The sequence below is a fragment of the Bos mutus genome, chromosome 8 (genome assembly GCF_027580195.1).
Source record: "Bos mutus isolate GX-2022 chromosome 8, NWIPB_WYAK_1.1, whole genome shotgun sequence".
NCBI classification, from domain to species: domain Eukaryota; kingdom Metazoa; phylum Chordata; class Mammalia; order Artiodactyla; family Bovidae; genus Bos; species Bos mutus.
Window position 1 is genome coordinate 31881121 of NC_091624.1, and position 25476 is coordinate 31906596.

At 47.1% G+C, this 25476-nt stretch overlaps 1 protein-coding gene across 2 annotated transcripts in view; it reads right to left on the minus strand.

The window, feature by feature from the left end:
• DAPK1 (death associated protein kinase 1) overlaps positions 1-25476 on the minus strand; it is a 211786-nt gene that overhangs the window by 20591 nt on the left and 165719 nt on the right. For both annotated transcript variants that reach the window (XM_070375366.1, XM_070375367.1), the window contains exons 18-19: positions 21019-21117; positions 14304-14381 (exon numbers count right to left, since the gene is read on the minus strand). In XM_070375366.1, the coding sequence (XP_070231467.1) occupies positions 14304-14381; positions 21019-21117 (177 nt within the window). The remainder of the gene's footprint in view (positions 1-14303; positions 14382-21018; positions 21118-25476) is intronic.

Here is a 25476-nt window from a genome sequence, read left to right on the forward strand (position 1 = left end):
CTTCCCTGGGGGTCCAATGGTTAGGACTCCGTGCCCAGATTCGATCCCTGGTTGGAGGAACTAAGATCCTGCAAGCTGCGCAGTGAGGGCAGAAGATAAACAAAAACATAAAACAGCCCCCAAAACAAACAAAAGACCCCCAGTGCATCCTTCTGGTCTGTGAGTTTTCTTTGCCTTTAAAAAAAAATGGAGGTAAAAGTTACCTTATTATAACATTAGTTTCAAATCAATGTAAATGATTTGATGTTTGTATCTATTGTGAAATGATCATCGTGGTAAGTCTAGTTAACATCCCTCACTACCCACAGTAAAAATATTTTTTTGTGATGCGAATATTAAAGATCTATTTTCATCAACTTTTGAATGTGCTGTAGAGTATTATTAACTCTAGTCAACAGCTGTGCATTATAGCCCCAAGGTTTATTTAATTTCTAACTGGAAGTCTGTACTTCAGGAGGTCTGCAATTTCTACTCACGTGGTAGATACCTCTTGTTCTGTCCCCATGGCATTAAAATTTTTTAAATATAAAACAGACATAACATAGGCTCCCCAGGTGGCCCTAGTGGTAAAGAACCTGCTGCCAATGTGGGAGACATAATAGATGCAGGTCTGAACCCTGGGTGGGGAAGATGCACTGGAGAAGGACATGGAAACTCACTCCAGTACTCTTGCCTGGGGAATCCAGGGGCAGAGAAGCCTGGCGGGCTACAGTCCATCAGGTCACAAAGAGTCGGACACGACTGAAGTGACTTAGCATGCATGCAGACATAACATACAATTCACCATTTTAACCATTTTAAAACAGACCTTTCAGCGGTTTTTACTACATGTACAACTAACTATCACTGCTATTTGGTCCCAAAGCACTTCCACCTGCCCCACAAGGAAACTCTGTACCTATTGGTGGTTACTTCCCAGACCTCCCTCTGCCCTGCCACTAGCAACCACCGATGTGCTCTGTCTCAGTGGATTTGCCCACTCCCATTGCACTTGGATGCACGATGAACTAGGTAGAACAATTTCTGGGAAGCAGTCTAGACTGGCCTGGGCGCCTGCCCCTTCTGTGTGGAAGAGTCCTGCTCCTTGACGACATTCTGAAGGTACAAGATGATGAGAAGAAGGGTGTCTCAAGGTACAAAGTTAAATGCTGGGGAAGGGCCTGCAGGACATGATAACATTTCTGCCGCCTTCTTTCTCAGCCCTACAGGGAGAAGCAGAAGTCTCCCCAGCCCTGGATGATGCACAGATTCATCAACAAACATTCGTGGAGGACCTCCTGTGTGCCAGCCCCAGATCCGCAGCTTTGAGGAGAAACAGACACAAGAACAATGTGCTATTAAATATAACATGGGTGCTTTTGAAGACATGGTGCTGGCGAGGAGCTCCGTGCCCCCGGAGAACCCACCTCAAGGGCTACATGGTGGAACGCTGGTCATGTCATGCTAGCTCCATCCTGGCCTCATGCACCCTCTTGGCTCTCAGCTCCCAGCTGTGTAATAACAGCCTCTGGCTTGCAGCCTGAGGACGAGTCCTTCTCCCCTACCCACGATGACTCCCTATGCTTTAGCCTGTTAACTCCTTGCACCCTAGGAGAGCTATCTTGCTGTGACCTCTCCCAGAAGTTTCCTCATGGGCAGGCTCCAGCCCACACGTGGTTCTCCATCGTAACCCCACTGGACTGGAGGGTAATCATGTGATACTTTTCCCCTCTAAAACAGAGGCCAACTTGAGGGCAGGATGGTATCCCCAGCATCCGGCTCACCTAGGATGGCCAGTAAAGGGATGCTACATAAATGAGGTACTCAGGGTGACCCATGCAGGACTGCCTCAGAGCTAAGGGTCTGCCTTTTTCTTTCAGTGCGATCTCAGGCCTGGCTGGGCCCCTGCTTCCAGACCTAAATCCTAGGAGGTGCTGATTTAATGCTCATCTCCTCCTCCTGAGCCATTGTTACATTTTCCACCAACAACCCAGGATGGGAGCCCTAGGGCACGCTCATGCCCTAGTAGCAAACTCACAACTCTCCTGCGTTCCTTCCTCTGTTTCCTCCTGGTAAACTCCGACTCATCTTTCTCGACAAGGGGAGCACCACCCAGGAGCTGGCATTTTGAAAATGGAAGGTGGCAGTTTTAGTTCCCAGCGCTGGGGGCATGCTGCTGGCGGGTGGTGGGTAGGTGGGTGCTGGGCTCCTGACATGTGCACACAGTGTTCTGAATGGGACGAATTCTCCTGAGTCTGCTTGACTTCTGAGTGTCTGCTAAGCATTTATCTAAGAGAAAGACCTTGTTTGTGATCATCTGAACTTAGGACTTAACTGCATTTTAATATGACCCAGAGGGTTTTGAGAGGGTATGGCTTAATACATACTGACTTTCCCAAGAGTGCACCAATTGTATATGTTGGTGGAATTATAGCTCTGATCCCCTCTTGTAAAATGTCAGCCTGTTGCTGCTGTTTTGAGTTGCTGTCCCTCCAACATCCATGGCATCTGTAGGTGTTCCATTCGGGGATTCTGTGGATGGGCCCAAGCGTCTGTCAAGTTAACAATGTCTCCTCATCACCTCTGCTCTGCAATTACATACTGAAACACATTCTATTATATCACATATATATTACTTTGATGTCTTTGTTATATTACAGTTAGGGCATTCTGTTGATCTTTTAAAATTACCTCAGTAGGTACACTGTTACCTTTGAGTTTTATTTCAGGAGAGTTACTGTGGCATCACAAAATGTACATTATAAAGCAGGGGTCCCCAACCCCCCACCAGCCCTTGGTCTGTTAGGACACAGGAAGCACAGCAGGAGGTGAGCAGCAAAGCTCCATCCACTGCTCCCCAGGGTTGGAATTACTGCCCAAACCACTCCCCTATCCAAAAGGTTGGGCACCATTGTTAGAAAGTATTGGTTCTCCTAGGGTTGGAAACCACACTTTGGACAGTGATCTGTAGAACATGGTGTTATCCTTGTTGGGTTTCTTCTTTTAACCTCAAATCTCAGCAGGTTCTGAGACAAAACGCTGCACTGGGCGGAAAGGGCTGGAGTATCTTGCCAGCACTTCCCCTGAATTATGACCCAGGTCAGCACAGGAGTTGAAAAGTTCTATTCTGAGGCAGTTACTCACTGGGGTGCTGCTGATCAGGCAAGAAGAAATGGGGCACTGGCTTCTCCCTGATGCCATTTACTGTGGCAGATGAGCCCATGACCCCTGAAGCCAATCTACCACCTTTCATTACAATTGAATCTTCAAACTAGCCCTTCTATCTTCAAGTCGTGGGTGCCGCATGCTAAGTTGCTTCAGTTGTGTTGACTCTTTGCAACCCCACGAACTGTAGCCCCCAGGCTCCTCTGTCCAGGCAAGAATACTGAAGTGGGCTGCCATGCCCTCCTCCAGGGGATCTTCCCAACCCAGATTCGAACCCACGTGTCTTATGTCTCCTGCATTGGCAGGGGGTGCTTTACCACTAGTGCCACCCACTGCACAGTGAGTGTCTGAATTGGGAGCAGCTCCCTCCTTTAGGAGTATCTCATGAATAAATAAAAAAGTTCTCCACCTAGTCCATGACACATGGCTAACTAACATGGACAGATTCTTTGCATGAAGCCGGGATGTGCTTCTCCTGAGATGCGGCAAAGGCAGAAAACCTGCTTCTGGCTTTAGTCCCATCACTGAACCTGGGGGCATTACCCATAGCATTGCTCTATTCTGTCTGTTCCGTGTCCTCTGATCCTGACACTCTGAGGCTGGGCCAACACATCTGTCCTGTGTGAAGAAGGAGTGAGGGCACCTCTGTTCCCTCGCATGAGTCCCGCAGGTCTGAGCCCAAGTCTGAACAGACTGCAGTAACACTCGGACACAGGTGTTATCCCATTGCTTCCAGCGGCTGCTCTGAACCAACGTGGGCTTGTCCCATGCCACTGATAGAGGGTGTGTCTTGGCCTTGCTCAGTGCTGCCTGGGCTGAGAGCCCTCTGCTCCTTCCAGTTCCACTCAGGACAATGGTGGGCTAGCAGTGGCTGGTGGTCTGTCTGCCTGCTCCCCAAGTCAGCCCCAGAAATGGAGGAAAGCGGGAAGAGGGGCTGGTGATGGTGGGCTGTGTCGGGCTGGGTAGTCCAGGATGAACAAGAATCCTGCAAGGTCAAGTTTAGAGGAAATCCCCCACCCTTGACATCTGAGCAAACTCTTCATGCCCAACCTTGATATCTGAGCACCTGCCCTGCCTTTAGCAATAATCCTGATGAGTATTATAATCTTTAAAACTTCCTATGTTTCTGTTGCCTCAACGTCCCCACAAATAGAGGATGTGAGTGCCAGCCCAGGTATACCAGTGTGTGAGTGGGCTCAGCCACAGGTTCCCCTTCCTACTTTCCCACTGTGACCCCTGACACTCAAATGCCCCAGTGACACGCCCTGCACCTTTCCATGTGTACCCACCCTGACCCCAGTAAAGCACTTGCCCCAGGGGCTCTCTGCTTCTCCCTGCTGAACTGAGTCTGAGTTCCACGACCCAACCCTAATCCCTCTCTCTCTGGGACCAATGATATACACACTGCATTTCCCCTGAGCCTCCCTTCCGTCTCCTCTTGTGGTCTCAGCTGGCTGACCATCTCATGAAAGAATCCAAGGCATGGGTTTCTAGCAAGAAACCCCTTAGCCTTTGGGTTTTGTCTTAGTGATTTTCCATCCATGAACCCCACCTAATTCCTTGGTTATAAATCCCCGCTTGTCCTTGTTGAAGTTGGGATTGAGCTGATCTCTTTCCTCTGCTCTGCACCCACTGCAGTACCCCCAAATAGTCAATCCTACTGTCTTCAAAAAGGGTCCCGAACTATTCTTTCATGAACACGCCTAGGAGTTGTGACAGATGCATTTCCTGTCTGCAACAGTAACTTTCAGGTTTGTATCTTCCAGCTTATGTTGTGCTTTCACTCACATTCCTCATTAAACCTCAAAGAAACCTTTGTGGTTACTGTGGTCGTTCTCCCTTTCAAGTGGGGAAACCAAGGCTCAGAGAGGTCAAGGCCCTTTCTTGACCAAGGCGAAGACAGAACTAGGTTTCCTTCCTACCACTGCTGTCACTGAAAGGGAGGTGATGGGTTTCTAGAAGGGGAGTGGGGAGCAGGGAGGAGTAAACAAGGATTTACAAAGTTAAGAACGGAAACTGAAAGCTGGGTTGTGCTTCAGCTATTAATCCTAGGACTATGAATGTCCAACAAGGGCCATTTCCAGTTCGTTTCACTAAGAAAACACTTCCCAGTTAGTACAGAGTCCTGATTTAAAGTAAGGCTTATAAGTCATTGCTATGAAAAGGCTCTGTAGGATGAGAGTGCACCCCGCCTCCCCACTCTGGATTTGCACAGACAAAGAGTACACTCGGGCACCTCATTTTTCCTAAGCAAATGAGTTGGACTGCTGGCCTGTGTTAACAGGCTCCATGTCCTTGGGGAGCTCCAGGGGAGTATCTTTTTTTTTTAACTTTTTATTATTTTTTACTTTACAATATTGTATTGGTTTTGCCATACAACAACATGCATCCGGCACAGGTGTACAAGTGTTCCCCATCCTGAACCCCGCTCCCATTTCCCTCCCCATACCATCCCTCCAGGTCATCCCAGTGCACCAGCCCCAAGCTTTTTAATCAGAAATACAGATTGAACCTTCTTCTGCAGGGACTGCGTTCATGTCAGAATCCATCACTAGTTCTCATGGTGTTTCCCAAATATAACAATCCTCAAGAAATCTTGTTTTGTCCAAGAAAATACTGCTTCATGGGACTGACAGCTCAGCTTTTACAGTGTCCTCGATTCTGGGACGATCATACAAACACACACACTTTCTCACCTTTCAAGTGGAGATGAATGGCAGGCAGGTGAGAAAAATATTTCAATGGCCAAAGAAAGGGGTGTAGGGGTTACAAGCCATCCCACATTCCTACTCTCTGCCCAGGGCCTTCACACATCTCCCTGCCCTCCCTTCCCCTGCAGTCAGGACCTGCTGGCCTGGACTGGGAGGGACTCTCACCCTTTACTTTGCCCTGGGGAAGATGGGCTGAGAAACTGCTAAAGGCAAGGACAAGCAGAATATACTCCAGTCTTCAGTCCAAGGAAATCTAACCTTGTCCTCAAGGAGGGCCCCTCCCCACTGGCACTCACTAAGAACCGTGAAGAATCTGAACACAGAATTTGAGACAGCCCTCTGAGACAGAGGTGTGGTACTGGAGAAGATTCTTGAGAGTCCCTTGGACAGCAAGGATATCAAACCAGTCAGCCTTAAAGGAAATCAATACTGAATATTCACTGGAAGGACCAATACTGAAGCTTCAGTATTTTGGCCACCTGATGTGAAGAGCCAACTCATTAGAAAAGACCCTGATATTGGGAAAGATTGAAGGCAGGAGGAGAAGGGGGTGACAGAGGATGAGATGGTTGGATGGCACCATCGACTCAATGGACATGAGTGTGAGGAAACTCCAGGAGACAGTGAAGGATAGGGAAGCCTGGTGTGCTGCAGTCCAAGGGGTCACAAAGAGTCGTGAAGACACTGAGTGACTGAACAACTCTGAAACAAGAAGTTTCTGACATCCCTCTCCTCCTGGTGGGTGGTGCACTTCCACTTTTCACCATTAGATGTCGCAGCAGGGACGAGTGGCATGCTCAGATTAGCGTCTGTCCCCAAGAAGGCAGCTTCCAGCAGCAGCCTTAGTGTGTGTGCCCTCTCTGGTTTTGATGCAGAGAGGGGGAAAAGAGAGGTACAGAGTGTGCTCCTGGTTAGCTCGAGAAGGTGGAAGAATGTTGATTTCTTAACAGAAGCTCCAAGATGCCCCAGCGCCCAGTCTGCTCAGGCCCTCAATGGCTGTACCAGGATAGTGTGGGCTGTACCAGCCCAGAGGAGAGGAGGGTCAGGACTTCTGGGTTCCCTAAGTCTTGACTCATGCCTCAAAATATTCTTGTGCATCCCATCCCGCTCGACCCCACAGGCTGGTGGATGTGGCTGGGACACGGCAAGGCCTCGCGTGCAGGCTGGGAAGATGGGAGGGGAAGCAGCAGGGACCCTGAGGAACCAGACCTCTAAACCGGAACTCAGGCTTCCAGGTGGTCACAAAGGTGCATTTGTGTAATGGGAGGCCAGAGTTTCCCTGTTAGCTTTAACCACATACTTCAAATATTTACACAGGAAAGCGAGCTCTCATTTGTATTCCGGCCTCAAGCTCACAAAGTAACTGAGCCTGAACAGCACCAGTCCAAGCAGCCGTCCCATCTCGCCTGGCTGCCAAGACCACCTTCTGTCTGGTTTCTGGGTGTGAGCAGTCAGAGGGAAATCCCAAGGCAGGAGGAGAAGGGGTTGACAGAGGACGAGATGGTTGGATGGCATCACCGACTCAATGGACATGAGTTTGAGCAAACTCTGGGAGATGGTGAAGGACAGGGAAGCCTGGCGTGCTGCAGTCCATGGGCTGGCAAACAGTCAGACACGACTGAGTGACTGAACAACAACTTACTTAACACACTTGGCCCCGTACCCGATCGCCTTTTCAAGCCAGGCCTATCTTTCTGCTCACCGTAGGCACCGTCCTCTGCCCCAACAATCACACTCAAACTCTGCTGCTACCCCCATAGCTCCCTCCTTTTTGATCTATTTCTAACTCTTTACCTTCTCAGGCCCATTCCACTCACTGCTCCCTCTGTCTTCTCCCAGCCCTTCTTCTGGCTGGTTCCTGTAAAGAACCTGGTGGTCTCTGTTGTGACTGCCATATATGGATCTAGAAACCTGCCATAGACAGGAGTAAACAGAGGGGTATAGCTGTTCCAATAAAACTTTATTTATAAAAGCAGGTGAGGGGCCGGTTTTGGCTCTATGGTCCTAGTTTGCCACCCTCTGACCTATCTCACATTTTCTTGTTTGTTTATTGACTGGTCTTGCCTCTTTCCTTTACTTGGTCTCTCATAGTTCTTTCCTATGGTAGACCCTTTGATTATCTTTTAAAAGAGCATTATTTGGTAACTGCATTGCTTTTTGAAGCCCTGGTGAACTCTGGGGTGAAATGAAAACATCTCCTGCCATATTAATAAACAAGAAATGTCACAGCCATCAGCGATTTCTGGCCTCCAAATGTGAATGAGTGCAGACGCTGCCACCTCCAAGGGTGACTGCTGAGGAGCTGGGAATGCAAGAGGCGATGTGAACTAAGGAACAGGGTTGGCCCCAGAAAGCTGAGATGCATTTGAAAGGAAGGAACTCAGTGAGCCCAGAGGCTTGCATCTCCCCATACATAGAATGCTAAATTCCTTCATTTGATATCCCATCTTTGATGTTCAAAATGCCTGCTCCCTTTGTTACAAAATTGTATATAGCCTGACTTCCCCTCCTGCCTCTTTGGAGCAGTTTGCTCAGAGCTACTGAGATGCTGTCTCCCTGCCGCAGAGTCCTAAATATTCCCACCAAATAAAATAACTCTACTTTCACATTCTGACTATATTTTTTAGTCGACAGGGGTTTCTAATTTCCTTTCTTCCAGCACCTTCTACCCCCTGGCAATTCAGCTTTCACTTTCTCATCGGCAAAAGTGACTAAACAGCAAGGTTGATGGGAGATCGAGAGCCATCTCCCGCCTGGGAAAGAGAGATAAGAGAATGGAGAGGTGACGTGGCTCTCTGCACGTGGCAGGATGCAATTAGACCCACAGGATGGGAGCAGCAACTCTTAATTATGCAAATGCAGTTTACTTGTGGTGAATTCTAAATTTTGGGCAAGCTCCCAACTTTGTCCTATTTTTTCAAACTATTCCTGGGCATCTTTCTTCACCATCTAGTCTCAGACTTAGGAAAAACAACTACTTTTAATATCACTTTACAGAAAAGCTGATTAGAAGGACAATCAAACAAAATAAAAATAAGCTGACTCCTCAACCCCCTTAAAACTAGTGTTTTAAAATCAGGAAAGAATAGACCTTGATATGATAGTAAAAATGGATGCCAGTACAAAATCTAAGCGCTACCCCCTTCCCCGCCTGTTATAACAAGCTCCCCTTTTTCTAGGAGCAGAACTGGTTTGGTTAAGTGAGCACAGAGTTCTTGAGCAGGTTTGGAGGGCTGAAGGGGGCTTTGTTTAGCAGTGGGGGTGAACACAGGGGACAGAAGAGGGTGCAGCTCCTTATAAGAAAGTGATACCTACCATGCATGGTGGAGCTAAGGGGGCCCCCAGAGGCCCCTAAAACAATGGTGTGCTGGGAAACCAGCTCACTGCAGGGGATGGCGGGGGGAGCAGGCTGGGGTTTCGGGCAAAAGGTGAAGCCTGATCAGTGTTTGCTGATTCCTGTGGTGTAAATACCACTACCACAGCTGATTTCAGCCCCGAATGTGACGGCACGGAACACGCAGTTGGGGAGAGATGTGTATGGTGGGCTCTCCCAGACATTACCATGGGCTCCCACATGCCACCACACCATCATCTCCTGTTGAACTGGGTCAGAGAGGAAGATGCGCTGTGTTCTTCCTTCCCTCACAAGCCCCAGCTCGGCTGCCCTCTCCCCTACCTGCCCAGATGCAGATGCGCTGGCTGCAGGTCTCACCTCCCACGGTCAGCCCCCTGCTTTAGAGATGTCATCTCCTCTCACTCTCCTCCAGCCCACCCTCCTCTGCCCTATGCAGCTCAACAAGATGACTTTGGTTCTTTTTTCAGAAGAGAAAGCACCATGGCTTACCCCTAACAGATGTTTAAGAACACGTTCCTAGGCTTGACAACTGATGAGAGGTGAAAACACAGGGAGCATTTCTGTCGCTAATTTGGCCCTGAAAAACCAAACGGCTGAGCAAGGCACCTTATGGCCAACCCCTGCTGCTCCAGACACAGACCCCACCCAGTGACTGCGCTTAGGATGCACGTGGAGTGGGTGAGCAGAGGCTGGCACCACGCCTGGGGGTGTCAGGAAAGGAACAGAGGCAGTCTTTTGGTTTCCACAATGAATGTGGGAGAGGGTGCTTGACATTAGATCCTTGGGGGTCCTTGCATCCTGCAAGGACAGGAAGTTCCACCCAACCCCAAATTCTGACAGCACCCTGGTAAGAAACACTGCAGCCTGGAACAGAAAATGACACTGAAAGGAAAGGTGATAAAATGCCCCTCAGTGTAAATTACCTTCTTCCATTCCCCTCACCCACTGTACAGGGCTGTGGGCAGTCTCTTCCTGCAGATGACCCATTGCAGGTTAGCACTGCAAACAAATCACCTTTCTTGGCTTTCTCTGCAGGTAGAGCCTGCTCCTTAAGGCAACCGCCCATGAGTCCTCTGCGATGCATTTTCCAGACACACTGGGACGTCATGATCATTTTCAATAACCAGGTTCCAGTACTGGGTGTCCCGAAATCCCAAGCAGTTATTTATTTTGGGGTTTACATTTTTTTTTTTTTTTAAAGATAGAGAATGGTTAGAAATGTTTGGCAGTCAACTCCTCCCTTTCTGGCTAAGGGGAAAGCTGAGGTCTAGAGTCATTTGAAGGCATGACTAAAGCAAATGATTACGTGGATCTTGTCGAACATGAAGTTGGGGAGACTCCGCTGAAGGGCACAGGGCTCTGCATTATCTCGAGGGAAGTGACCCATGTCTAGCCACCAAGCGGGTGACCCCGCTGGAGGGAAGCACCATCCTGGGCTGTTGGAGAATTGAGTCTGAAGGAGTCCTGAGCCCCTGATCGAGCCCCAAAAGCAGGCATTTCTGTTTTGGTCTGGGTCTCTGCTCTGTAATTAGCATGTTGCTTAACCTAGTGGAGACCGGGTTTCCTGCGGGAACATCCGCAACTCAGGGATGTAAAATTACAGGGCTGCCACACACACTGAGCGTCAATGGTGGCTGTTACTAAAAATGACTCTCAAACGTACCCTGCCAGAGCTGCCACTGCTGCCACTGCTGCCACCCCAACATCTGCTCCTGCGGGCTGGGTCACAAGAGGTGGCCCCAAGGAAACCTCAATAGTTCCCCTGGACCTGGAGGGTGGTCTGCAGGATGCGAACTAGGATGCCGACTGTGGCAAACTCACGGTGCTCAGGGTGTGCAAGGCGCTGCTCTAAGGACATCGTTTACACCACCCGCCTGACCCTTACCACCATCCTGTGAGTAGCACTGTACTCATCCCATTTAACAAACAGGGAAACTAAGGCCCAGCCTGTTAAGCAGATTGGTAGTTCACCCAGCATGAAGGTGTGGCAGAGCAGGGACTCCTGAGTCTGTGCTCTCAGCCTTTACCCTATATTTTGCCTCTCAAAGCAAAGACGAGAGGGGAATCTCCCAGTAGATTCTGGGCTCCAAGAGGGAGGATGTACTATATTCACAGGCATCGTAATGACTTTTTTCATCTCCTTACAAAAATCATAGGATAATGGTAAAAGACTAAACGCTGTAATATTCCTTCTCCCACCCCTCTTGAAAAAATCTAGACATCAAAAAGCAAAAGTACGAATTAATGGAAGGAAAGAAAAAAAAAAAAGGGAAAGCCCCAAACTGGGACTGTACAAGAACCCACACCACACAGAGTTCAAAATTCCAGTCTGGGGACAGCCACCCTTCCTTGAGCTGCATGTGGCTTCACTTACTATTTATATTCCTAATTATAAAAGTGGTTGAAGCACAGCAAGAAATACAGGAATCAGATAACGTGAGAAAGTGCTTTGAGCCCCACTCATCCAATCCACCCAACCTTGGCTATCTTGTAGAGTGCTCTCCTTCCTGTCTTTTTTAATGGCATTTGTCTGCTGTTTCTGACCTGCTGGAATGGACATCTGGGCTTGGGCTTGTATCTAGCATAGCAATGTTTTTAAATAAAAGTATCTTCCTAAGGGGTAGATGGGCACTAAAACAGCACAGTCCAAGGAAAAGCCTTGTCCCTTGGCCAGAAGAGGGTGTTTCCTGGGGTGACTATTAGGCCATGGAAGATCATGGCTTGCAGCTGATTGTTGCTTTAAGATGAGCAGGCTATACCTTTCCCTGGAGCACTGCTGTGGAACAAGCGTTTCTGAGATGATGAACCGCACTTCAAGCCAAGAAAGTATGAGGCAACAGTACTGTCCAGAGTGCTACACTTGTGAGAGGGGCTGCCCGTGCACCAACTGAGCCCACAAAACACCGGCAAGGACGACGCTGGGCTCAGAGCAGGACGATGGTGCCAGCGGAGGCAGGCAGGTTAAAATCCCGCTTTGTGGAATTTGGGAAACCTAAGAATACCTGATTCAGCATGTTTATATACCTGCTAAGGTGTTGAGCCTAATAAAATGTTTCTTCCTAATAGTGGACCATACTAGAGGTATTAACTGTAAAAATGTGTACTCACCCAAACTGTGGAAAGGCCAGATTTGCTTCGGTTTCTTTCCACTATCAATGGATATTATAATGGGGGACTCAGTTTAAAACAGCCCTTATTATGGGACTTCACTGGTGGTCCATGGCTAAGACTCCGTGCTCCCAGTGCAGGGAGCCCAGGTTTGATACCGGGTCAGGGAACTGGATCCCACATGCTGCAACTAAAACCCGGTGCAGCCAAAGAGAGAAATATTAAAAAACAAGCAAGCAAGCAAAAGATACTGTTTCCATTAAAAAAAAAACAAACCAAAAACAGCCCTTAAAGTGTGATAATCTATATAAACATAGAATTCTATACTCAAATGCGGGGCTCCCTACAATAAAATCCAGCAAAAGTCAGAGGTTACAAACTGGTGGCCTCTGAGTCAATCTGGCTTGAAGTTGTGTTTCATTTGGCTGAATATCACTTCAAATAAAGTGAGTTTTAAGATGAGGAGATTTTATGTGAAAGTTCATTGCTGACTGGCTGACAGTCTCATAGGTTCCTGCACAGCCCCCTCTTGTTTTGCCTGTAAACAAAAAGTTTTCCCTTGCTTTGCTAGTCCAGATTCTCCCCCACAGTCTGTGGGGGCACAGAGTGGGAGAACATGAAGTCCAGAGTTAATGTAAGTTTTTCCTCTAAGAACGTGTGAATAAGCCGGGATCTCTTTCCAGAAATTCTAGATCAAAGGGGAGACTGAATCCCAGCAGTGGCCTGGGGGGATCTCAGTGTTTATCAGTTCACAGACTCCAAAGCACAAAGGTGTGAAAGTCCATTATCTTCCCCGGGCCAACTCCAGGCACTGAAATCATTCCAATCTCTGCATGTGTCCCCTTGCCCTTTCCCTGTAACCAGGACCAGGGGACCACTATCAATTCAAACTTTTAGTAGCTGTGAAAGTTAAAACATTGTTATCCCTCCCCCAGGCACTTTTCAATTTATATGGCAGGGTCTTTGTAGGATACCCTGAGCTTATTTGAAATAATACTTTTTCATGAACACTTAAATTAACTGAGTAATTTTTAAAATTTCTATAACATTTGTCCTTTTTTTAAAAAAATTATTACACGATTATTTTAGGAAGTTTGGAAACAACAGAGTTATGTTTAAAGAAGAGACTGTCAATTAAGAAAGCTAAACCCAAAGACATCACTGTTAACATTTTCTTTATATGTATTTGAAAAAACATAGCTGGAATTATAATGTGCACATAATTCATCTTCTGCTTTGCAGCCTAGGAACATCTGAAACATTAAATTCCTGTTACTAAAACCTCTTTAGGAACATTTTAAAGGCCAAAACCCATTCCATTTTATAGCTGTATGACAGTTTATCAGACGTTATTGTTGGTCATCCAACATTTCTGATTTTAATTGCCAGTTTTTATAAATAACACTGCAATGGACATCTTCATGCATACAACTTTTTTTTTTTTTTTTTTAATGCATTTCTTTGATTTCTTTAGGATAGAGTCACAGAGAATCCCTAACTTAAAGGGTGTGACTGTTTTGAAGTCTCTCCGTACACACTGCTGTGATGTGGGCTGAAACGGCATACCTGCATTTATTTATTTTTGTCATATCTTCTTAAACCTTACAGCCATGATGTTTGATAAGCTAGAGCATATGTGATATTTTGGAGCTCGAAACATTAAGAAAGAAAGAAGCAGGGTCAGCTTTTTCATTTCCCCTCTACTTCACGGGGGCAGGTATTATAGACAGGGTGAGAGGAGGAAAATCAGGCACAGTGACCGCAAAAAGAGGCCAGTGATTTCCAAGTCCTAACACAGAAGAAGAAACCAGAGAGGTGGCCGACATGTTTATGCAAATCGATAAGCAAACCACAGCCCAGGACAGGTGCCTTTTGGTACCATCTGTGTGTCCAACAGATTGTTCATTCTCAGCATTTATAAGGGACAAGACAGAATTTTTCACATAAAAAGCACAGAGCATTTCAGAGCACAAACAATTTCTCACCTTTCGGAGTCTTGTGAGGAGGCCTGCTACGTGTTCATGCTGTTCCGATTTCGCAAGATCTTCTGCTGTCTTTCCATCCTGTTGGAGAGAAATGATTATAGTTTTTCCTTCGCTGCAGAGAACTGTGTGTTCCACACACCAACATCACCTTCTGAGACAGAAACAGTGTAACAGGCATCAGAAGCAAATAAGGTGGACAAAAGACCCTGTCCTGAATTATTCCCTTTTCTGTGGAATCCTGATTTCACTGATGGTCCAGGAAAGGAAGATAAGGAAAGTAGGAAAAAACCATGCATTGGTGCTTTGAGGTCCAAAGGCAAGATGTCTCAGGCCCACAGGCTTTAATCAAACCGGGCACCTCATTAGCAGGCAGATTACTCTGCATCCTGAACCTCCCTCCAATTAGGCCAACGATAAAGACTGTCATTAGCTGCCAAATTCTAGTTAGTGGAAGCTAATGTCTTAGAATCCTTCCAGGGACAAACCTCAGCACTCATATCAAGCTAGTTACTGGTAATTACTGTGCATTTCAAAGAAAAGGCTGAGTTTTACAGACAATTTGGATCTGAAGATCTTCAGTGAAACATAAAAGGTGGAAATAAGGGTCCACGGCACTTCAGTGTTTGCTTTTTAATTAGAGAATTTTCACAGGGCTGCAGTCTCATACTGAACAAATTTGTTTCCAGGCTGTGAACATGCACGATGATGGCTAACGTTTTTCGAGCGCCTCCTCGCAGTCTCAGTGCGTTGAGCGTAGAAACCTCAGAGGTGCTCCCGGGCGGTGGGAACACTAGTTGTTCACCCATCACAGAGGAGGGATCGGAGACTGAGGGACTGCTCTGCTGCAGCTTAGGAATCATTACAAATTTAAAAGTAGAAAAGATGAGAAGCAATTTCCAAAGAAATAAAAGCAATATTTCTTAAATGAGAAGACTAAGCAGCCTTTGGCCCATCTGTCAGTGTTTTCTAGGGACAGTTCAAGTACCATTCCTGAGGAAGCGGGGGGATGCCCGGATCTGACTGACAGCATACCTGCCAATCTCGCAGCCCAGGTCACAATCCCAACCATCATATCACCTCAGTCTCGGCACTGCTGACATTCTGGCCAGGATGATTCCCTGCCATGGGAGGCTGTCCCGTACACTGTGAGATGTCAAGCAGCACCCTGGCCTCTACCACTAGACACCAGCAGATTTCCCTTGCACCAGCTGTGCCAACCCAGTGTCTCTGTGCTGTGCTTAGTCGCTCAGTCATGTCTGACTCTTTGCGACCCCGTGGACTGTTGGCCCACCAGGCTCCTCTGTCCACGGAGATTCTCCAGGCAAAAATAATGGAGTGGGTTGCCATGCTCTCCTCCAGTGGATCTTCCCAACCCAGGGATTGAACCCAAGTCTCTCACATTGCAGGTGGATTCTTTACCATCTGAGTTACAAGGAAAGCCCTTTACCATCTGAGCCACAAGGGAAGTCCAGTGTCTCTGGACATTGCCAAATGTTTCCTGAGCAGTGAAACTGCCCAACTTGAGAAGCATGGTCGTAGGCTGTGGTTGGAGCTCGGTGGGTGCTCCTGGGAGGTGTGCTCTGCACTCATGTTGCCCACCTCTCTCTGCCCACTCCCCGCTGTCAAGTCCTGCAGTGGCCCCAGTGGGCAGACAAAAGCTTTTAGTTTGCTTTGGGGTGAATGAGGTAAGTTGTTGGACACCGCATCCAAACAAGGGGGTCATACCAGACTGTCTGGATCTTTACTGACATGATAAGGACAGGCCTTACTTCTCAAACCTCATGGTGCCCTGGAGTCACTGGGGTCTTTAAGAACTTCTGCTGCCAGGTTCCCACCTGCATACTCACCTTCTACCTTTCTGAGGTGTGACCTGGACATCAGGGTTCTAAGCCCTCCCACGTGATTCTATTGTGCAGCCAATAGAATGGCTTCCAACTAAGGCAATGGTTCTAATAGGTTTTGGAACCATTGCCTTAGTTGGAAGAAATCTGAGCCTCAACTTAAAATCTTCTGTCTTCTGGTGTGACTGACCATAGATTTCTCTCAAAGGCCTTAGACCTGCTTAGCACTCAGACACAGGATGTTTGTTCACTGGCAAAGTTATTCTCCACTGTCGAGTCTCTCAAATGACAGGAAAACTGCCACCAACACTTCCTTATGTTTGCATGGTACTCTACAGTTTGCAAAAAGTATTGCTCTAAAGGACACTGTTCAGATTCCAAAAGAACTCTTTGCCAGAGTTTGGAAAGAGGCTGAACTCTAGAGTGAGAAGGACCCGGGTTTAATTCAGATTCCATCCCTCCCAGACTGTGTGGTCAGTCACTTGGCCTCCTAGAACCTGGGTTTCTTCACCCATGAGATGAGAAATGACACTCTATTGCATAGGTTCTTGGGCAGATTAGACAAAAACAAATAAATGAAGCACCATGAGCTGAAAAAGCAAGCAGTAGTAATTAACGAAAAAAGAGCTGAGAGTGTCCCCAGCGTCCCCCTCCCCAGCTTTCCGTCCAAGAAGGAAAGGTGTAGGAGCTAGATCTCCTCATCCCAGTCCCATGCTAAGCAAGGTGCCAGCTCTGAAGCTGGCCCACAAGTGAGTCCAGCACTCTCTGCCTTCTTTGTCATACACGGTGGTCTAGGAGGCTGGCATCATTGAGAAGGTGACCTTTGAGTCAAAACCTGAAGGAGGTGAGAGAGCAAGCCATTTGGATACCCAAGGAAGTTTTGCAAAAGGAAAAAAACAAATACAACAACAACAAAACAGCAAGTGCAAAGGCCCTGAGACAGCAGAAATAGCAAGGCTTGGTGCCAGTGCTCAGGAGTCAAACAGGGCTGGAGATTCGGATGCGGGTCTGAGTTCCCAGGTGCAGCTACTGTCCATGGGCTTCTGAGAGGAGCAGAGGGCAGAGAGTGGGAGGGCAGCTTGCCAGGTGGGGTGGAGCAGCAGCAAGAAGACCTAGAGCTGGAGGAGGGCAGCAGAGGTGGGAGGGGAAGAAGGGCAAGTAGGATTTTCTTATCTAAGACAGGGGTGGGTGTCAAGGAAGTACCATGTCCTGAAGAGATAACTAGATGTGACTGCTGGCTCATGGGTGAGAAAGACCTCAAAGAAAGGCAAGGAAGGAAATGCTTAGAGAACTACAAAGTCAGAGTGGGGCTTACACTCGGGGTGGGGGGTTGGGGTGCACTGTGGCTGGGACAGGCCACGGGGAGCTTCTGGGGTGGCCTCTGAAGTTCTATTTTTTGATTTCAATAGGGCTACAAAGGCGTTTGTCAAATTCACCAAGTTCTTTTGTTCCTGTCCTTTCTTAAAAAGAAAATCTGCTTTATTTTACAACAAAGAAGTTTTGAGGGCGTCCCAGGTGGCTCGGTGGTAAAGAATCCGCTCACCAAGCAGGAGACATAGGTTTGATCCCTGTGTCAGGAAGATCTCCCGGAGGAGGAAATGGCAACCCACTCTAGTATTCTTGCCTGGGCAATCCCAAAGACAAAGGGGCCTGGTGGGCTCTACAGTCCTTGGGGTCACAGAGAGTCAGACATGACTTAGTGACTAAATAACAACAACAAAAAAGCGAGGTGACTCCCTCTGCTGAGTCACAGGGATTCGACGACAGACTGTGGCGGGTAGAGGAGAAGTGGGAAGCAAGGAAAAAGAGAACCAGATAGAAGATTTCTTGGCCATCCTGGCTGAGGAACAGGTTGGGAGAGGAAAGGGAGCAGCTGGGGAGCGCTGTGGGGTCGAGGGCTGTGGTGCTGACCGGGAAGAGCCGTGCTGTCAGGCAGAGGAGAAAAGCCCACTGACAAAACGGGCTGGAGGGTGTTGTCCATAATGTGGCAGCCAAATTCCATGGACAGAGGAGCCTGGTGGGCTACTGTCCATGGGGTCACAAACAGTCAGATACGACTGAGCGACTTACTTTCATTTTCATTTTCCATTCCCCATGCAGCTTCTGGGGCTGGAAATGTGGAGCTAAGACGTGCTGTGGATGAAAACTTAAATCAGAGAACTTAAATCAGACAGATTTTGAAGACTTAAATCAGAGAACCGGATATATCTCAGTAATTTAAATATAATGATTGCAAGTCAAAATGATAATATTTGGCATATTATGTACAAAATATTTTACTTTATATATTACTTTTAGTATATGACTGATACTGACTTCTTGTCTTTTTCCTCATCAGATGTGGCTATTAGAAAGTTTAGAATGACACAGGCAGCACGCTGTCCTTCTATGGAGCCAGCCTAGGCCTGCATCAGGGCACCTCCATGATAACGCCCTTCCTGCGTGGAGCCAGCGTGGTTTCCACTGCGCCTGCTGGGGAGGCCATGCACATCCAGCCCCGTCATCCCCCTATGCTCCAGCCCACAGTCTTTCTTCTGGGCTCAGACTGTCCTCCTCTTTCTCTGAGGAGTGCTCCTGACCTCTGGAAACCCCTGGGGACCCTGGCTCCCAACTGGCTCAGGTCCCACTCTGTAGCTGCATATTCACTGTGATTCTTGCTGTGACCCTTGGTTCTGACTCTCCCACTAGACTGGACGTTTCTCAAGGTAAGGCCAGCTCGCCTATCGCGGCCCCACTGTGTCCCTCGTGTCTGTCCGGTGTGCAGTGTGTGCTCAGTATCTGCTGAATGAATAAACAATGGAGCCCCCAGGAAGTGGACTCGCAGGACCAAGAAGGAGCATCTGCAGTGAGCTGGCAGGGAGGGCAGGTACACCTGAGAGCCTCCAGAGGGCGAGCCCAAGGCTGGAGGCAGCTGCTGTGGGGAAGGCATGGGGAGACAGCTGTGGCCTCACAGAGGTCAGGGCTTCCCTGGAAGCTCAGCTGGCAAAGAGTCCATCTGCAATGCAGGAGACCTGGGTTCGATTCCTTCCTGGGTCAGGAAGATTCCCTGGAGAAGGGAACAGCAACCCACTCCAGCATTCTTGCCTGGAGAATTCCATGGACAGAGGAGTGTGGCACGCTACAGTCCATGGGGTCGCAAAGAGTCAGACACGTCTGAGCAACTTTCACTTCACTTTCACAGAGGTCATGGGGAAGCCTGAGGACCCAGTAGAGGCCCAAGACCCTGACCCACACTGCCAGGCTGGCAGCAGGAGCAGCTGCTGGCATCTTCACAGCCATTGTCGACAGTTTACTTTTTATGAGGCAATATCTGTAAAAAAAAATATTTCTTCTTGTAAAAATGTATATAAGTGCTCTACTGTGGAGTAACTGGATTGAGTGCCTACACATGGTTGGGGAAAGTTTGATAATGGCACATCAGGTTCATAGGTGGCTGTGGGTGGGCTTGTGATGGGTGAGCAGGTGCCCTAAGAAGGTCCAGTCCCATGTAGAGCACTGGTCATCACTGGGCCTGCAGAGGAGCCCAGCTCAGGGCTCAACACTGCAGAAAACAGACCCCCTGCTTGTGGACAGGGAATGACATTCTTGTCACATTTGTGCAGCCAGGGAGGCAACACCCTAGGCCAGGAGTTAGCAACCATTTTCTGTAAAGGGCCTGAGAGCAGATATTTGGGGGTCTGAGGGCCTTAGGGTCTCTGCTGCAATTGCTCAAGTCTCCCCTTGAAGAGTGAAAATGGCTGCAGACAATATGTAAACAACAGGCATGGCAGTATCCCAATAAAACTTTATTAACAGAAGTGGGCAGCAGGCTGAATTTGGTCTGTGGTCCACAGTTTGCCATCCCCTGTATGAGTCTCCAGCTTCAGATCCCTGATTTTCCCAAGGTTAGCTGCCATGTTTTAAAACTCCAGTGGGTCTCCTCTAAAGAAACAATTTGTGTTAGTAAAGCTCTTGTGAGTTTTAGGAATCTCCCACATGAGCCAGTGGAGACTCAACCCACTGCCAGGCCAGAAACAGCTCAAAAGATAATGTTTCACTGCAGCTGTAAAACAGCAACCTTATCTCATCCGCAGACACGTTGTTCTTCTTTGGTATCCTCGAAATGAGGATCAAAGGGTTTCTTCTGCAGGGAGGTACCAGGTCTGGAATGGGGAGTGTCAGGAGTGAAGGAAACTAAAGAAACCTCATTTTAAAATATGCTGTGGCTTCCCAGGTGATGCTAGTGGTAAAAAAAAAAAAAAAAAAAAAACCACCTGCCAATGCAGGAGACATAAGAGATGTGGGTTAGGTCCCTGGGGTTGGGAAGATCCCCTGGAGAAGGGCACAGCAACCCACTGCAGTATTCTGGAGAATCCCATGGACAGAGGAGCCTGGCAGGCTACAGTCCATAGGGTCGCAAAAGAGTCGGACACTACCGCATGCATGCAGGCCTAAGAGCAAAGCCAGACCTTTCAAAGACGAGAGGACAGCTCTTGTCACCTGTTCCCCCCCACACCGAGGGGCCTTCCTCCTCCCTCTCTGAAAGCCCATGGCCCCTCCAGTCCCCCACAGTGGAGGGGGCACACTTAGAAAAGATAAACACAAGCTAATACAAAACATGAAGGCCTGTTGTGTAACACAGGAAACGAAAAGGCCAGTGGGAAACAGCAGGTGTTCCCCGCAGTGCGGGTCTGGGGAAAGGAGAGGATGAGGCATTAACAAGATCTTACCCTGGGTTTGTGTGGGCAGATGTTTACATAACTGCCTGCGGAGGAGCTGGAGCTTAATAGCAGCCTGTCTGCTTCGCAGTGCAGTTGCCAAGCAATACCTTCCCTCTCGTGCCCTCGAGGCCTGAGACATTTGTAGTCATTTTCTTCTGCCAGAGGGCTACTCACCGAGGTCAGCGCCTCCACATTGGCGCCCGTCAAACACAGGTAGCGGACCACGTCCAGAATCCCGTTGTTGGCGGCAAGGTGCAGAGGCGTCCGTCCATACTGCAGGAGACAAAAAGACCCGGGAGAGTCCTCACTCTTGCTGCAAAGGATGACATGTGTGGAGGGAATCTCACGGGGCCAGCACTGTGTAAGGATCTGGGAGCCACAAGGAAGAGATAGGAGGCGAGGTCTCCTTTCTCCAGAAACTTGCCATTTCCTTGGGGAGGCAAGCCAAACAAAATGTTTTCAAGTATTTCTCAGCTAACAGAGTGACTTTAAAATAAAACTTCAAAGGCTGAAAGAGTGGGAGGCTTATCATAAAATAACTAAATTAAGTCTCCTGCTGTGCTGGCAGAAAGGAGGCATGAGTCAGGGCTGAAGGCCCCAAAGTTCCGGAAAGATTTGCACTGTGGCTCAGATTTAGATACAGCAAGGGAAGAAGGCATGGAAGGACAGAAAGTGAAGACGCTCTAATGAGGTGAAACGCCACGGCCATACCCAGCAGTTTTGATTGCCTACGGCTCCCAAAACGTGTGCCAAGGTATCTGGGGGCACTGCAGTGTATTCAAGGGGATGCTGAGGAATATTTTAAATTTTTGATGGAACCAGCAGGTTCAGACATCAGGGAAACTACTAGCTTCAGGCAGTCCAGTGTCTCAAATTAGCTGGGACTGCCTTCCTTTCAGTGACATTGTGTATGCACAGCATGGGGTTGGCGGCGGCTGTGATACAAAGCAGGTATCTTGCGAAGATCCACATAGAACAGGATATAGGGGTGGTGGTGTCCACTCTGAGTCCAAGGTTTAAAGAGTCGTGAGGTGCCCAGCAAGCACACACCTTCCATTAGTACACAACTGTGGTCAATTGAGAATTAAATAAAAATAGCTTTCTTTCAATTTATGTGAATCGTTTGTTCCATCAGCTCCTGAAATATTAGGTTGTTTGGGTGGAATAACTTAATAAACAGAACTTAAGCAGCCTGGAGTGCTGCAGTCTACGGGGTAGCAAACAGTCGGACACAACTGAGCGACTGAACAACAACAAAGGCATTTAAACAATTTTTTTTTTTCTTTTTTGGCTGCACGACACAGCTTGTGGCATCTCAGCTCCTGACCAGGACCGAACCTGGGCCATGGCAGTGAAAGCCCAGAATTCTCACCATTAGGTTACTAGGGAACTCCTGGAACTTATTAAGGTTTTTCTTTTGCTCTGGGGAAACCAGAAAAAAATAAATTATTTTACACAATGGAAATTATGAACTGAGCAAGTTTGGCTGTCTCTGTTTTGTGCTGTTTATGTACAAATAAATGTAGGTTTTTGTTAAGAAGGTAACACATGCTCATTTAATATCCAAACGACATAGAAGGATACACAGTAGAAAAATGAAGACTTTTCCTTCCGCTCCCCCAGGTTCCCGCACTCAGAGCTAGCCCCACACAAACCTTCCAGGCTTTTCTCTACGAATTCATAAGTGGAGAGAAATAATTTGAAAAGCGAAGACATAATCATATTCCACCTTCCATTCTGTCAACTTGCTTTATTCATCTGACAACAGATTGAATACTTCTCCATGTCTATAAGAAAACCTATTACATTCTTTCAGATACCTGAATAATATCCAATATTTAGATATAGCATAACTTATTTAGTTAGCCTGCTGAGGATGGACACTTAAGGTGGTTCCATTTTTTGCTACTATAAGTAATGCTGCAGTGTGTGTGCATATTTATGTTTTGTTTACTGTTAACTCCTAGAGTCACTTAGAAAACAGATATGAAGCTCTCAAATACCCCAGAGCTAAAGTGAAAAGTAAGGAGTTGGTTTGGAAGATTTGGAGGAAGTGTTTGGATTTCTGTGTAAGGAAGACAGTCCTGGGTAACAAGATGCATAGTTTTACAGAAGGGGAAAGGGTCAAGGAAGAGACATATGATGAATAAAAGACCAGGAGAATTTACACTTTGATGGCCTCCAATGTTTGACCGAACAAAACTCAAACTCCTTAACATTATATTCAAGGTCTTTCACCATCTGGACTCAATTCCCCTTCCTGGCTGCCTCCCTCTTCTTGAAATATGCTTTTCCCCTCTTCTCCATCTGTCCAAATCCCAATCATTTAAAATAATCACCTGTGAACAGCTTTTCCCAGTTTCTTTAGTGTCCAGATGCCCATGCTTCTGGAGTGCCAGTGTCTCTATCACAGTAGTGGTTATAACACGAGATGCTCTTATAGTGAAATGTCCCTGTGTCTGTCTGCAAGCAGCCTGAGGACAAGAATCACTCCCTGCTGCCCACCTCCCAGCCCCTTCACATCACACCTTGCACAGTGTTGTCAGAAAAAGGCATTCGTTCATCAATACCTGGCAGGCACGGAATTCTTGGGCAGATCCTGGGTGTGTGTGCACATCTGTGTGTGTGTGTGTGTATGTGCGTGTACACCTACGCATGTGTCAACATGCTTTTTCTCCCTTTGCTGATCAGAAGAGCCAATCCAGAAGAGAACAAAGGGTTAAGTGTGTACTGTCTGTATCGTCCAGTTCCTCTCTTCTTCCACATTCCCTGATGCAGCTGAGTTAAATAGCCAGTCTCCTGATTTACACATGAGAAGAAGGCAGATAGAGAAATGCCTGTTTCACTGCAATGACTGTCAGAAATCATGATAAGCTCCTGTCACATACTGACGACAGGAGTAGGATCTGAATGGCCGTGTGTATCTCTGGGGGAATGGAATCCAGGTAAGGAAACGGCAGGGCATGGGAAAGGAGTGACAGTCTGCCTGGGCGACGTGGCTGTCACTGTGCCATGGCCATGCAATTGGTTACCAGGGTCAGTCCATGTAAAATCAGATATGCTTTCTGGGGAAACAAGGCCTTTCTCTGACTTTAAGTTCCTCTATAGACTTCATCATCTTTCCTAAAACAAGCAACAAAAAAATGGAAGAGAAAAACAAGCTGACACCAGCTCTTCTGAAGGTGTAAGACTCACAAAGTCACCACGTACAATGGCCAAGTCACAGCCATTCAAATGAGTGCCACGAGGTCCCTAAATCTGCTTTTTATTCATTTAAGACTCCTGGAAGGAAAGCCAACCTCTTGATGCTGCTTAATATTATATTACATTTAGTTTCTTCCTTAAGCCACTTATATAACTGACTTGGCAAGATTAGAAAAGGATAAACTAAGAAAGCAACCAGCAGCTGATGGCTAGGACTTAGGATATTGCCTTTTCATATTTCCAGAATATGAAGATTACCTATTTCAATTTCTATTAGAATTAATCACATAATATGCAAGAAGGATTTTTTTTTTGGTAGAAGCATAATTTTCCAGGTATTTCAGTGATTCTTTTACCTTAAACAAACCATATTAAATTCTGCTGGTATCATGTCTGCCACTTATAAACAAATATTTCCTGCAATTACAAAATTAATTCTATTTGGACTTTGTTTTTAACATAATGGTAACAGAATAGTGCTTGCCTTTCATACAGTTACAGAGCTGAAACCACATGACTATCCACCTGTTCTACCATACTTGGTAATGAAAATCTAGATGGCATTCAGGGAAAAGAGAAGGTGTTAGCTAATTTCTAGAATTTCTAGCAGTCAACATATGGGGATTTTTATTTCTTTATCATTCACCAAATGATAGTATCCCCTTAGTCTTACCAAATGTATTTAGCACGAGAAAGATGTTATGAATTTTTGACCATAAAACTCTCAAATGAGGGAAACTGGAGAAATCTGGTTCTAGGAATTTCAATCATATAACTCATTAGGTGTTTTCCTGAACACTCAGTGCCCTGATTTGTACCATGTTCTTTGATTCTTCTCCAGGAAGAGAACATACACACACACTCTCTCCCCTGCCCTCCCTCCTTCTCTCTCTTTCTGCTCCTGCTGCTGCTGCTGCTGCTAAGTTGCTTCAGTTGTGTCCGACTCTATGCGACCCCATAGACGGCAGCCCACCAGGCTCCTCTGTCCCTGGGATTCTCCAGGCAAGAACACTGGAGTGGGTTGCCATTTCCTTCTCCAATGCATGAAAGTGAAAAGTGAAAGTGAAGTCGCTCAGTCATGTCTGACTCTTAGCGACCCCATGGACTGCAGCCCACCAGGCTCCTCTGTCCATGGGATTTTCCAGGCAAGAGTACTGGAGTGGGGTGCCATTGCCTTTTCTGCTCTCTTTCTAGATGCTCATAAATGGTAAGCCAGTCTCAGCAGGAAGTATTAATGTAATACTTTTCTGTGACTATTATTAAATTAATAGTCTATAGGAAATTAAATAATTTCCTATATAATATTTATTTAATAAATAATTATTGAACAATTTATTAAATTAATAAGCTATAGGAAATTATTAAAAAGTCATATGCAAAATACACTTAAAGTGGAGAGCCCTGTGAAAAAGAACAGGTCCATAAAAG